Below are 15580 nucleotides of genomic sequence, written 5' to 3' on the forward strand. Positions count from 1 at the left end.
CCGTCGTGCAATTGCGCTCGAGATCACGCTCCCATGTCGTGCACTGGAGATCCGCTTGTGTCGGCCTGAGTATTCGAGTAGCACTGACTTATAGCGTTAGTCAGGTGTCCGCGTGCACAGCGCGCAAAATGATGCGCTGCGCGAAACGAGACAAACGCAACAGCTTGCGCGAGAGACCGTCAGCGGAAGTGCGCCGTGGCGCAAAAAAGCGAGGGGAAAGCAAATGAAGACGGCGCTCCTGACGTATACGTCACGTGATTCTCGAGGTGCTGTATGGGAGAGTGCAGGGAAGGCATTTCGCTTGTGGAGGCTAGACGGGGAAAGCGGAGAGAGTATCTCGCTTGGCAGCGTAGCTCGCTTCCTGAAATCATGCGTTCGTGGCAGTGAAATATTTCCATATTGGCTAATAATGAGCCGATTTGAAAACTTTTTGCTGGAGAACGCTCCCTAGAGGACACGTAACAACTTCCAGAGTATAACCAAAATTTGCTATGGGGGTTGGCGAGGGGCCCTTCAAGGGAAAAATAGCCTGTCCAGCCGGAACTTGATCTGGCATTGCTGCGACTACACACGCCCTACACTCTTCGACATCTCTTGGGGGTGAGGGGGCAAATCTGAACGCTCAAAGACGCCTAGCACGTCATTTTAGAGGTAGGAGGCACAGATGACCGCTGATACCCTGGCGAGCCAAGAAACGCTCATCCAGCAAGTCCAGCCATGGCCAGTGAAGTCCTAGAATAAGGACACATTCACCGGCCTCAAGAGCAGCGACCTCGGTATTCGAAATAAATGTTTTCTCTCTCTCTCTCTCTGTCACTCTCTTGCTTAACGTGAAGAAATGGCCGTTATTAGTGTTTTCATTATGAAACCTTGATTTAATTTCTCTTCATTATCGGCATGAGGTGATACCGCAAGTTGCCGCCTTGAAGAACTTAGGGATAACATGTGATGGCACGCTGAACTGGCAGCTGCAAATCGAAAGAGATGGTAATAAAGGAGAACATGCAATGGGTTTGTTACGCCGTTTAAGTAATAAAATGACTGGTTTGCGTAGGGCTACGTTGCTGATTATTTATGAGCTTTACGTCCGCCCCGTTCTCCAATTCGGTGGTGTCCTTTTTTCGGGATGTGCAGCAAACCAAGGTGAGATCTTTAATATTATTAGAAATGCAAGCCTCGCCTTGGGCTGCAAGTGTTGTGGGTGAGAATGTGACTTATCTGGAAGCTGTAATTCTTACTCTTGACTGCAGATGTAAGCAATTTACTGTCCGGACTTTTCTCAAAAGCTCTACAATGCATCCCTCTTCCGTTTGCAGTCCGTTTTCACAAATTCTCCCGATTCATTTTTCCCAACACGTTGACGGCATTATCGACAACCACAAGTTCGTTTTCTTCAGACGCTGTTATCAAAACTTCATATTCGGCTACCTCGCCAGAGTTTTCCAAACAGTAATGCGTTAAAGGTGAAACTAATTTTTTAGATTTTTTCCAAAACACGCAAAGCTTCCCGTAGCCGCACTTGAAGGTCGCCTTCAAGTGTGCCAGCTTAGCTAGTTTCCGTCTCACTTGGTGATATCTACGGATGCGATACAAAATTTAGAGATGGCAGGAGTTGCCATCTTTTCAAATCAGCTTACTGCTCTTTTGCTCTCTGTCGCTCTGATTACACCCCAATATTTCTTGTAGAATTTTAGGCAATTATTCTGGACATCAGAAAATTGTGTTGACAGACATCTAAAGTAACAATTATTATCGATGCGCTTTCGCTTTGTACAGACTTCAAATAATTGGTCCCAGCTGCTGAGCATATTTTCGAATATTGCTCCCGACAGTTTGTCCGACGTTCGCTTTGTCTGGATCACCGGTCATAGTTAAATGTTTATTAAATTAGTCAGCTGTCTCACTCGCATCGTCGTCACTAAATGGCGCAGTCTTAAGTATTCTTCCTGATTTCGCCTTGATAACAGAAGCTAGATTTAAGCAACTTTTATCTCTAAATTGCTATTAACGATGCCTACTTTACGCAAATAATTTTCAACACCTAAATTTCGGGCCGAACACGAGCAAATGCATTTCAGGACAATGCGAGGTGACCTTATCAAGCTTCCGTTGTAGTGTGCCATGTGCACGTGTCCTTCATCAACTACTAATACTGTCCGGAGACGTCGAGTTAAACCCAGGTCCAAGCACCCGTGCAAGCGAAACGCAAACATCCAGTGACATAATGACAGCAGTGACTGAAATTCAATCTGGCCAAGCTTCACTACTAAAAGAAATGAAATCCCTGCAACGTGAGCTGTCCCAGAGCGACAGCGCTATAAAGGAGATTAAAGACCGCCTTGTCAAAATTGAAGAAGACTGCGCATCCCTGGTAGTAATAAAAGAACAAGTTCACGATATCCGGACGCTTGCCGATCAAAATGCAAAAGATATATCATTGATTAAGGCCAGGCTGGACGACTCGGATGACCGCGCGCGACGCTCAAACCTAGTATTCTTTGGATTAACAGATCGCGAACGTTAAACGTGGGCCGAGTCAGAATCGTTAATAATAGATCTATGCCGTAAAGAATTAAATATAACTATTCGAACTATTCGACATCGAACGTGCCCACCGTTTGGGAAAATTCAAAGTAAACAACAACCGGCCAATTATTGTAAAACTTTCACATTTCAAAGTAAAAGAACAAATTCTTTCACAGGGTAGGAAACTGAAGGGCACTGTATATAGAATTTCGGAAGATTACTCTCCTAACACTCTAACCGCTAGAAGGCGTTTAGTCGAATTCGCCAAGACACAACAGAAACCATTCAAGCTCCGACATGACAAGCTAACTATTGGAAACAAACCTTACACGTTTGACCGCAACGCCCAAAAGGTTGTCCATCGTGCTTTAAATGCCTAGGCCCCTGCAATGCTAACTCCAAGAAAAATTGTTTTCGTTTGTTTTTACTAACATTAGAAGCATTTTTCCGAAACTTGACGCTCTCAGTAATCTAGCCGACACAACAGAGTCTGACCTAATTGTTATTACTGAAACTTGGCTGAATTCTACAATAGAAGACTCTGAAATATTGCCATTTTTCCCTAATTTCAATATCTTCAGCCATGATCGAACTACCAAACGTGGTGGCGGCGTATTCATTGGCGCTCATAAGGACCTTCAATGTACAGAAATTAAGACATCGTCCTCCCTAGAAATTCTGTTCGTCCTGTGTAATGCCTCTTACCCACCCACAATAATCGCAGTCTGCTATCGCCCCCCTGGTAATGATCCTAACTTTGTTGCAGAATTCCACGAAACATTGCGTTCGGTAACTGAATTGCATCACCACTCTCCGATGTTACTGTTCGGTGATTTTAACTTCCCCGCCATAAACTGGACTAACCTAACATCAGCAACTTCGCAACACAGTACCGAAAGCGATTTTGTTAACTCCTGCCTATCCTTTGGATTAACGCAACTTGTCACTGAACCTACACGTCAAAGTTGTAATTCTTCTAACATACTCGACCTCATTTTTGCCTCTGATCCTGACAAAGTTTATGCAATGACGCATTTGCCTGGTCTTTGTGATCATTCTATAATCCATGCATCGTACTCCTGTCAGCTTACACAACCTACAGAGATAATCAAAGTGATCAAACTGTATGACAAAGGAAATTACTCGGCAATTAACTCGGAACTCGCACATTTTGCTGCTTCATTCCACGCCAGTTTTTTTATGCGTTCTGTCGAAACTAACTGGCTGCTTTTTAAAAACAAGATGCTCGATGTGTTCGCGAGATACGTACCCGTTATTACCCTAACCGAAAAACAGTCATCCCCATGGTTTAATATCACACTAAAGCGTCTTAACAATAAAAAGAAAAGGCTTTTTCGCTCGGCTAAACGATTTAACAATGCAGGCGCATGGAATAAGTATTACCTTGCAGAAAAAGAATTCGAAGCTGTAGCAAATAAAGAAAAACGCACTTTTTTTTCGCAAACGCTGCCGTCTATGTTAAGAAATAACCCCCAAAAATTCTGGAAGGTTATTAACCCTAATAACTCCCAACCATTAGCTCTGTTTGACGATCAAAATAATCGTATTCCCGATTGCGAAATTTCTGAACAACTTAACCGTACTTTTTCTTCCGTCTTCACAACTGAACCAGTGAACATATTACCTCGCTTCCCTCTTTCGGATCATGAAGCCATGCCTGATATTACCTTTTGTCCTTACGGCATTGAGAAACTAATTGATTCATTAAAACTTACATCATCCTCTGGCGTCGATGAAATAAATGCTAAAATGCTGAAAAACACCAAAACAAATGTGAGCGCGATGTTATGTGCTATTTTTCAGCAATCATTGTCATCAGGAGTGGTGCCGGAAGACTGGAGAGTAGGCAAGATTGTTCCAGTCCCCAAAAAAGGTCCTCCATCGCTGTGCTCTATTTATCGCCCCATTTCACTCACCAGTGTTTGTTGCAAATTAATGGAGCATGTTATTTACTCTCAGATCGTAAAGTTTTTAGTATCCAATAACCTCTTTCACCCAGCTCAACATGGCTTCCGTAAATGTCTCTCATGTGACACCCAACTAGCTTTATTTTTTCATGATCTAAGCTCTAACCTCGACTTGAACGTACCTGTAGATGCTATTTTCTTAGATTTTGAAAAGGCATTTGACAAAGTTCCACACCAACGGCTACTCCTAAAACTTTCCCGTCTCAAGATTAATCCATTTGTACTAGACTGGATACGTAGCTTCCTCACTAACCGACAACAGTTTGTATTTGCTAACACACAGTCATCTAAAAGATCTTCTGTCCTTTCGGGCGTACCACAAGGCACAGTTCTCGGACCACTACTCTTTCTAATTTACATTAATGATCTTCCTACTGCGATCTCTTCTAACATTCGATTATTCGCAGACGATTGTGTAGTTTATCGACGCATAACTAACACTTCAGACATGCATTTGCTTCAAGATGACCTAAAACGCATTGAATTACGGTGTAACAAATGGTTGATGTCTTTGAATACTAAAAAAACCTCGCTAGTTTCTTTCCATCGCAGACAGCATCACCAATCGGGGAAATACACCATATACGGCGCCGAAATCTCATCCGTAGACTCGTATAAGTACCTCGGCATAACCTTTTCCACTACCCTAAATTGGTCACATCATGTCATTAACTTAGCCAATGCCGCGAATCGAACCCTCGGTTTTCTCCGCCAGAATCTAAGGCTTGCTCCCCCATCAGTAAAATTGTTAGCTTATGTTACATATGTCCGCCCTAAGTTAGAATATGCATGCTCTGTCTGGGATCCTCATCAACATAACCTATCTAATACACTGGAATCAATTCAAAACCGTGCAGCCCGGTTTATCTACTCTGAATATTCTTATCATGCAAGCGTGTCTGAACTAAAATCCCGTGCCGGTCTTACTAATCTAGAATCGCGACGTCTTATTTCTAGACTGTGTCTTTTTCACAAATTCTATCATTCACCACTCCACATTTCCCCTATATTACCAGCTCATCGTCAGTCCAGCCGCATTAACCACAGCAAAGCCGTGTATCCTCCCCCGGCGCAGACTACCTTACATCTACGATCATTTTTTGTTAAAACCGCCAGGGACTGAACGGTCTGTCCGCCGACATCACGCACCACTCCGACACTGATCACTTCAAGGCTGCTCTCGAAACAGTGTTTTGTTAAAGCCCATCCCTCATGTAATACCCCATCTCTGGGGCCTTTGAGGTATAATAAATAAATAAATAAATAAATAAATAAATAAATAAATAAATAAATAAATAAATAAATAAATCAAAATGTTTATGTTCAGAGATTTCGTTTATCCATTGCTTAACGTGTTCTTTTTGCAATGAACCGGATACTATGGAGGATTTTTTTTTTCCGCCGATTCGTCTCGATTAGTGGAGTGTTTCGCGTATTTACAACCAGTAATCTGGGATTAGCACTTACTGCAACAAACATTTTGTGCGTTGGTTCCTGTCAATTAGGAACAAGCCATGGCGCGGTGATTGCTGCTATACGCAAATTCATTGAAGCGTCGGGTGTGTGTGAATGTTTGCCTCCACCCATTTTGATATTTTGTTGGATGGTCTTTTCAATCAAACTACGCGTATATGCGAGATTAGATGCTAACAGTTAATTCTGAGCAACTTCTCCCGTTTCGAGTCTGTTCATGTTCGTAGGAATTCCGGACCGAAAACAAAACAAAATGTTCCACATAATTGCAGGGAGAATTCCGCTGGTTTCTTGATAAAAACGGCTGGTTTCAGTCGCAGTATTAGGTCGCCGCCCTAAATTAAGCTCCCGAAAGACCACTGTCGACGAAACAAAGCGTGAGAAGAAATCGCAAACAAGACGCGCACGTGATTCCGCTGATGGTGGTATATATGCAGTGTACAACCGGAATCGCGTGCCTTCTCGTTGCGTTCGGGGCATCAGGGGTTCATACTGGAACCCTTATTGCAGTGAAACGCCGAGACGAAGCTCGCGGTCCCTCGAAGCGCCGCGTTGCAGTCGAAGGAAATCCGCACCCTGCTCTGACTGTGACAGTAGCTGATGAAGAACATCATTTCCGGAGAGAATGTCTTGTCGTTCGCTAGGTGCTCCTGGTGCGCCTGGAAGGCGCGAAAAGCCGGAAGGAAGCCTGGCGCTGCGCTCTCGGGGAGTGGACCTCGAGGCCTGGACATGGAGGCGGCTTTGTGTGGTGTTGGCATGCTTTCGTTCGCCGTGACCTCCTCCAGAGTGACTGCCGGGTCCGCTGCTTCTATTTCAAGCGCTCCCGCAAGCAACACTGAAGAGAAGGCGGCTCCCAGACCTCCGTAGTTGACGGCAACGTCACCGTCGAGATTGAAGAACGGCTCGCGTGCGAGCAACATCGACACCGTGGCTTCGTTGAGAAGCGAATCGTAATAGATCGGTTCCTTCGAGAACGAGTGAGGCAGCCTCTTGTCTTCGAAGTAGGCGTCGCTTCCGATGAGCTTCGCGTTGGCTCGACGCTCAGTGATCCAGTGGTCTAGCGACGTCGCCTTGCTCGTGTAGTGCGAGGCATAGATGCGCTGAAGTTTCTCCCGAGAGCGGTACTCGGGCTTCGGCCATAAGTTGATGTTCATACTTCGCAGCTTGTGTCCGACGTTCTTGCCGGCGAGCGAGCCCGACTTCTCGAACAGGGCGGCTGTCTCTTCGCGAACGTTGCGGAAAATTTCGTCGACTTGCTGCCTGACTTGGTGGGGAAAGTTGAGGGCGACGTGCTTGGAGAAGAGCAGGATCTTGAAGGAACTCTCCATCTGAGTCTCGCAGAATAGCGGTCTGATTAGGTCGGCCAGTTCTTTCGTGCCGTACTTTTGGACGAAAAAGTGGGCGTCCGCGATCGGTGCGTATATCTGGAGCACCCACCAGCCCATGTGACTGCGGAGAAGTGCGGAGTCGTGGTTGGCCGTGATGTAGCGTACGGCTTCGCTGGTGCCTCTTTTCTGGACGATGGCCGCATCACCTGGCCCGAGGGCTTTTGCAGGTCGAAAATACTCGTTCATTAGGTTTATAAAGTGATCGGGAGGCTGACCGAAGGCCTTCGCCAGCGACTCGAAGGTGTGGAACTCGGGGCCGGCGTTTTTGTGAACGGCCTCCAGCATGAACGTCACGTTTCGTGTGAAGTTGAACGTCAAGTAGGAGTCGATGATCTGCGACGCGTTTTCCCCGTAGTCCTCATCGAAGTAGAAGAGGTACTGGCCGATGTACTGGCGTATCTCGGCTTCGCTTCCCATCGACCTGTACTGGCTGCCCCAGAACTTTGCGTACACGCTCGGACCGATGTAGACCGCACGTCTGCTTTTGAGCGCGTCTTCTGGAAGGAGCCTGACGTCGAACCACAAGGGGATGTTCCAACGAACGCAGAGGCTGAAATGGACGTCGAACGGGTCAGCGTTTCCTGTGGGCACTTCGGGCCACGGAATGTTGTGGACTCGCAACAGCATCTTGAACATGGCGCGAGTCTCGAGCGCGTTCTCGGCGGACCGGCTTTCGCAGGACCTGAAGGACGACGCCACTATGCTCTCCGGCGGCGAGGCGTAGTGCGGGCCGCTAATCTGTTTGGCCAACGAGCGCATCCATATGTACTTGACGTCCCACTTGGATTTCCAGTACTCAGTCGCGTCGCTGTGTGGGTCCGGCAGCCAGCGTGACGTCACGAACGCCTTGAAGTCATGGCACGGATCCGCGCTAACGTTGAGCATTTCGACTAGCAGCCGTCCGGGCGAGAAGCAGTCGTGGCAGTCGAGGCTTCCGAGGTACTCCTGTCGACTGGACTTGCCGAGCGCACCCGCGAAGAGGTAGGAGACGAGGATTCCCGTGACCAGCGCGCATCCGGCCACGAAACATAGAAAGCTGCAGACCCAGCAGTTCAGGTTGCCGAGACACTTCCTGTCCATGTCGCTGTCCCGTGGCGTGCACTGCGAGGGAAGAGAAAGGGCACGGATCAATACAGCAAAGAGACAGGGCGGCGAGAAGGGGCGGGCCTTTGGCGTGCTCGCATCTGGGTAAAAAGTGTTGAGTAAAGCTCAAAAAAGTAGAAAGGGGCGAGAAATGGTGGAATATTACGATATCACAAGCATCGGCTGTTCGATATGTCAGATTCTGCCATGTGTCGCTGACAACGACACCGCGATAACATAGGCGAGGAGACGCGTTTGTGGTCACAGCATACACTTCGTTAGCTGTGTGAACCATAAATTGTTCATTTGCACCTAACGAGACACAATAGAGGGATATTTCGCTAAAAGGGCCTTGTATAAATGGAAACCCAAAACAAATATATACTGGCATATACATTGCTTTTGAAATTTCACTTTGAAACACCCGCGTCGTTACCTAACTGTGACGTCATGAATGTTTGTGGCGTTCCGCATTCTGGGGTCTCCGTAGTGGTGGAGTGAAAGCTCTCGAATCTTGTTAAATTCGGTCTTTTGTTCACTTAAATGTAATGCATATCATTTTTACCAATAAAGAATTACTTAGGCCCAAGCAGGAGCCGTACATATTCACGTCTAGAAGGCGAGCTGGTGTCAGAACATTAGTATGGCGATGCCAGCCGCGTTTGGTTCTTGAGCCTTATCTAGCTCCGAATGGTGTTAGCATTACTTTGGAGCTTCATCTAGTTTGCGGTTTGTCCCTACGTTTTTTGTCCACGCCTAACATCTTTCCGGCCCAGTTGTGTCCCTCGGTAGTCCACTGTCTAATGGGACGACAATTGGGCTGCTGTTCAGAGGGAACCGGGTTTCTACCCACTTCCGGACCTTTTGGATATGTCCCGCTTTTCGTTGAACCTTTTTGATGCCAACTTTTTGATGCCAGCTTTAATGCGATTGGCACCCTTAAGGTATTTCACGTACTTTCCGAGGGTTAAGTGTCTAATTCCCTAACTTTCTCGCGCCAACCTGACTTACTGTGCAGCCCGTGGCTCTATGCAGCCCATGCTACTGTGCAGCCCTTGGCTCCATGCGCCGCTCTTTAAGTAACCTCTTTCACGCCGAGATCAGTATTTAAAATCAGTATGTTCCATTAGTTATGCACCTCTTTTCAACGGGCCTCTTTGATGCCAACTTGTGCCATTAGATGGCTGCCGCTCATCAGTGAACGTTTCTTACGCCCGCTTGAGCCACTGTTTATGCACCACTGGGAATTTGCCGCTTTCTTTGGCCCTCTTGGACAGCTCACTATGGCACTATGGCAATGACAGAAGAATTATTTAAAAGTTCTGCGCGGCTTGAGTGGAATCGTCCAAGTCATTGATGGAGTGTTAGCTAAAAGGCCGAACCATTTCGATTAAGCATATTTACATAACCTACATGAAATACGAGAGCCTACGCTAACAATCACATTAACCTGCCTTCTTGAAAACATTTTTATGGGAAGAGATCATTGAAATGTAATTGGACCATAATTTGAAATTATACACCGTATAATGTTAAAACTGATCGCTTTTTACCAGCAATGACCCCCCCAAAAATTAAAGGGCTTTACGTGCCAAAACCACTTTCTGATTATGAGGCACGCCATGTTGGAGGACTCCGGAAATTTTCACCACCTGGGGTTTTTTAACGTGTTCCTAAATCTAAGTACATGGGTGTTTTCGCCTCCATCGAAAATGCGGTCGCCGTGGCCGGGATTCGATGCCGCGACCTCGTGCTCAGTAGCCCAACACCATAGCCACTGAGCACACCAGCAATGACGAACTTCTCATTCAATATTTGAATAATTATTTTTTGACTACAAATTATGAGCTTAATGCGCAGTTATTGGTATCTTGATAAGTTTTGTTATGCGCCATATATTATGTTGCTGCAAATAAAAAGTACGCGTTTCGCTAAAAGGTTGCACCATTAGCCGCGAAGGTTGTAGGCTGCAAGAATAATTTATGTAGGTTTAGTGAATTCCTTGTCGGAAATAAATGAAAGGAAAATAAAAACTGAAATGAATCGGCAATAAATGCATATAAATTAAAGTTGTCTGAATGTACATTCAGACAACCATCACAAGCGCGGACTTCGCGGCGTCGTCACTGAATGACGCAGCGTGTTCAGTCGGAAGCGCAAGGTTATGAATACGCACACACCCACGTCTCAAACGCAACGCGTCTCTGCGGCAGCAATACAGTGGATCGCCGCATTGCGTCAGTGCTAATCGCATTACCGTCGACATTCATCGTGAGGCGAGTTCTGCCGGACCTCCTGTTATTGTGCCTTTAAGAAGCAGCCTAACTTTAGCGTGGTCTCTACTCTAATGCCACCCATTGAAGCATTGTAATATGCAAAAACGCTTTTTCTGAGGTAACGTTTAGGCTAATATTATTAGATTATTGTTATTATTATTATTATTATTATTTTTTATTTTTTAATATTAATATAATAATAATAATAATAATAATAATAATAATAATAATAATAATAATAATAATAATAATAAATATTATTATCATTATTATTAGTTGCAATTCAGAAAGAAAGTTATATTGGAGTACTGTGGGCAGCGGAATGTTGACTTAGAACATGAATGTTTTTACATAAGTGAGAACTTTACGAATACGTAACTTTGCAAAGAAAACAAATATTGTAGTTCTATAAACTGTATCCGGTAAATAAATTTAAAGCACGCAAATTTGATGTACTAGTTAATGTTACGTGATTCTTTCACAACATTTAGAAGGGTTTCGCAAACGTCCACTCATATAATATTGGTGTTATGAAGAGCCATGTGTCACAAATCAAATTTCTCTGCTTTAGATGTACCGCTAGATGGAATTTACAGAGTTGTTATATCAGTATTCATCGCTGAGTTGGAGATTCAAACTTGACAGTATCATTTTCTGAAACGTTGCAATATTAAACAAATTTTTGTTGAAATATTACGGCCTAAATAAAAAAAAATCCGCTTGCAACAATCACTGGAGGCTGTAACTCTTTTTCGTTTACACGCAACAAATCTCGTCAAATTTCGTGGAATGCTTAGCGGAAAAGCGATTTCTCATTTCCCATGTATTTACATAGAAGCCCCGAGGCGAGAGCTCCGTCTCAAACTGCATGTGGAGATAGTACCGATGGACGTCTTGTCACCAAGAACGAAGGGGTCGCAAATGATAAGATACGTAGGGACGCCACGTTAACCTTTGGGCGGCTACTCCAAACGGCGTTGTTGTTTATGACCTGTCTTGCAAAAAACTAATTGTGCACCCACAAGGAAGGCTTGCATTGTTATTCGAATGGTACCAACGACTGAACGTAGCTAGCACAGATAACTTTTCCTCGCCCAATATCCAACAATTATATATAAAAGACTTTGAAAGCCGTGACGTCACATTCACGTAACGAAGCAAAGGTTTGGTCGCAAATGGGAAAAATAAAGCTAGGATCTTCATTTCTGTCACCAGTAATCTGCTGTTCCCGCCAAAGAAACTGCCAAACAACTGTTAAGTAATATTTTTTTTCCGATATGACTTTGCTTTGTGTTGCCCAATAGTGTCTTTTTAGGCAACGTCCTCCCAGTTACAGTTACAGCTGCTGCAGCCGCAGTTGTGCTCTCAAGTAGTTCTCAATAATAAAAGCGCTCGTCTCCGCATTTTTCGTAGATTCCGACATCAGGACTGCCTCCGTCGCGTCGTAGGGCAGAAAGTGTTCTGCAACAATCACGATCCCAGTGGCTTCACTTCTTTCTGTACATTATGTGTTACAAAAGTGATAAAGCGTCGTCACTTCACTTTCGTTTGATTTGCGAAGGTGGTGCTCAAAAAAATTCGTGGTTTCATGTACGGAGGCTTTCACGATTCGGCACGTAGTTGTAGAAGCGCAGCGTACGGAAGCACTGTCACGTTCCGAAGCTGTGCTAGATAATTTTGAAGACAAGGTCTTCTAAGCCAATTTTACACGGTGTTGGCGCATTTGGGATCTGGTAACCTTGTAACCACTTCCAGATGAAAAACGGCCCTTTTGCGCCCCCAGAACATCGTAGCTAGTCGGAACAAATAGGAAAATGTATTTAGCGAATACAGTTAGGCTAGTCGGGGTTTAGTATAGACTTGATACACTAACCAGCACGAGAAAAACATCGGACGACAGGACGAAAGCGCACTGTCCTTTGTGGTTCTTGCTGTTGTCCGATGTTTCTTACGCTATTGTTAATGATGCCTGCAGTATGAAACTCTAAGTGTCAACGCGACAAAAAACAAGGACGACTTAGTCGCAAAGTAGGTAAAAGAAAATATGATGCGGGCGTAATTAGCGCCAATATAGTCGAAATTCACCGCATGCGGGCATAGTGCCCCTCTAAAGCGTGCACCGCCCCAGGGAGAGTCATGCTGAGGCAAAGCCGCCACACGGCATATTTTTGTGAAATAGAGCGATCTCGTTTGGGCTAAGTTGGGTTCGCGCGAATCAATCATGTCTGGAAAGCAGCCTCGCGGGTGCCTTCATGAAGCGAGAATTAGTCGCTGAGTAGATAAAATTAAGAGAACGAGGGTAATTAGCTCCAATATTGTGGAAATTTAAGCACATTGCACCATAGACTACGTTATCTGCGGAATTGGCTCGCCTGGTGGTCTCTTGGCAAGACAAATTTAGGTTCGACCAAGCGCCCACACTAAGCAGGAAAGGTCCCCGTAATGGCGAGTGAAATGAATAAGGTACGAAGTGAGCGAATCATGAACATGGAAAAAGAGACATCGAGAGATATCGTCAACATCGAATCAATAATTGAAGTATTTGAGTCGCCGCCTGCCTACATTAGGCCCGGGTCAATTACCACCAGGTGACCGCGCCTGGCCCGACGGTCCGAATTTCGCCTCTTCGTCAAGAAACCTCAACGAGAAGCTAAGGCACTCCAGCTTGCCTTGTTCACTGTCGAAGATGCACGCACGCTGCCCTCGTACTTACTGGCATCGCCGATATCCGGTGGTGCTCGGGTCTCATCACGGCAGCCGTTTTGCTTTGCTTCGCTTTGCTTCGCTTTGCTTTCCTCCGAGACTGGCTCACACCCACTATGGGGTATAGGCCACGAATGGGGTGATTTAACAAAAAGATCATCAGAGTCTCAAAACAATCACCATTGAGAAATTTTAATCAATAAAGAAATGAATTGCGAAAAAAAAATTTTGAGTTTAAGAAGGAACTCGTCCTGATTTAATTATATACCCCGTGACGGCTGCACCAACATCCATATGATAATATTCTTGTTCCTGGTCTTGTTCCCTAGGGAATTTGAGGAAACCACCTTGGGGGATCGGCCGTGAATCGCGCGGTGGAGGAAGTGTTAGCATATTTTAAAAATAAGTTAGGGTGAAGTGAAAGAAGTATCTTGCGAATGGAATTTAAGATGTCTACTGTTTCAGGTATGATAAATGAATTATCTGGATATTTTTTGAATTTTGTGAGCATATTAAGTATTTGGAAGAATTCTAACATGCAATGCGTTTTGTCTCATGCAGAAAGATGCAGAAGGCTTCACAAACGTTCCTGTGGCTGTAACCCAGTACTAGCCCACAAGAAAGAACTACAGGAGAAGTCAAATTCAAGCCAAAGTTTTGCAAGAGTCCTTCTCAGAAATCTGTTCCGCTGAGTAATGAAACGGTGGCATGTCGAAAGGAATTGTTCCGGAGATTCATTCTCATTGCATAAGGGGCACAAGGGCGATATAGGCAGAGCACACCTGTGGAGGTAAAAGTTCTTTGGGGGGTCTCGGCACCGTTGTCTTGTAATCGTTACTTTAATTCTTCTAGAGGAGCACCATTTGTTGCTACAAGAAAACTGCGATGCGGGAAATCACATGTTGATATTAATGATGAGTGCGCGAATTTATTTGTAGTAGTACATTTTATGAATCGCGCCGCAGTGATTAAAGCTGACGTAGGTAACGTGGGGCTTATAGGACCGTCGTCGGATGCTACTGCTAGGGTGTCTGCATATTCGTTCACCGCTAGAGAAGAGTTTTTGGGCTTGCTCTTCTACTTCAGCTAAAGCTATGGCGCATGCCCACTGCGGCAGGCTGCCGAAAATGATGTACCAAATTTGTTCAAAGTGGCACGATTGAAACGGAGGATGAAGAACATCATGTTAGCTTTAATTTAAACGACGAAGTATTAAGGATGGCGTAAGAATGAAATTGGAGGAAAACATGCGTTGTCGCAGTCGGGCGCCGGATCCAAATCTCTTGCACGCGGCCATATTACACAAATCTTGCGGCTCTTTAGCTTTTAGGCTATCGCGACTGCTACCCCTTCCATCAACGTTTTCTGGGCATTTCTGTATGCGTACAAGATTAGTTAGCGGAGTTTTAACTGGGAGACAGCGAAGGAACACACGTTGTGGATGCTATAGTCGAAGCAAAGGGAGAAATTGACACTGACGATTGCGTTCTGACAGCATTATAGTATATTTATTATAATGAAAAATATATTTCGATGAAACGCTCCTAAGACGGCATTTTAGTGCTTACAGTGTATAACCGAAATTGTAATGGTGTGTTGGAAGGGGCCCTTTAACCGCGGGCCGCACGTAGTATGTCAGTATAACAACAGCCAACTTATCGGTCAGTTACCTGAATGAAGGTCACTTATTGGTTAAATAGACACTAAAGGCGAGCGATTAAATCAGTTTTGAATAAAAAGTGATTTCACCGAAAGCTACATTCTTTAATTTGATGTAAGATCATCATTACAAAAAAAAAACTTTTTTTATTATTTTCACGACGAAACACCATTGCCAGCCCGTTAGCATGATGAAATTTATTTTCCTGTATTTCTTTAGTACGGCTGCCGTTGTAGAGCCTAGCAGACGTTGTGAAAACATGCTAAGTTCAGTGTTTGACACATTAAGAGTACAATGTAATCTAAATTTAGTGATACAATGTGATCTATGTTTAGCAATAAAGTACCTACAACGCCCAAACAGGGAATGTTAAACATGCGTGACGTCATAGCAGGCTTGTGCGGAAACTTCAGGACGGTGGCGCCGGCCGTCTTCTGTTCGTGGCCGCTATTCGAGACCTTGTCACAATCCACCATATTATTA

General features: G+C 44.8%; 1 protein-coding gene across 1 annotated transcript; it reads right to left on the reverse strand.

Moving 5' to 3' along the window:
- Nucleotides 1-6466: 6466 nt before the first annotated feature.
- Nucleotides 6467-13483, reverse strand: LOC142588836 (endothelin-converting enzyme 1-like). Its single transcript, XM_075700656.1, has 2 exons — nt 13448-13483; nt 6467-8476 (listed from the first exon to the last, which is right to left on the reverse strand). Exons 1-2 carry the CDS (start codon nt 13481-13483, stop codon nt 6467-6469), a joined length of 2046 nt encoding a protein of 681 aa, XP_075556771.1.
- Nucleotides 13484-15580: the final 2097 nt, after the last annotated feature.

The sequence above is a fragment of the Dermacentor variabilis genome, chromosome 7, assembly GCF_050947875.1.
Source record: "Dermacentor variabilis isolate Ectoservices chromosome 7, ASM5094787v1, whole genome shotgun sequence".
Classification (NCBI taxonomy): domain Eukaryota; kingdom Metazoa; phylum Arthropoda; class Arachnida; order Ixodida; family Ixodidae; genus Dermacentor; species Dermacentor variabilis.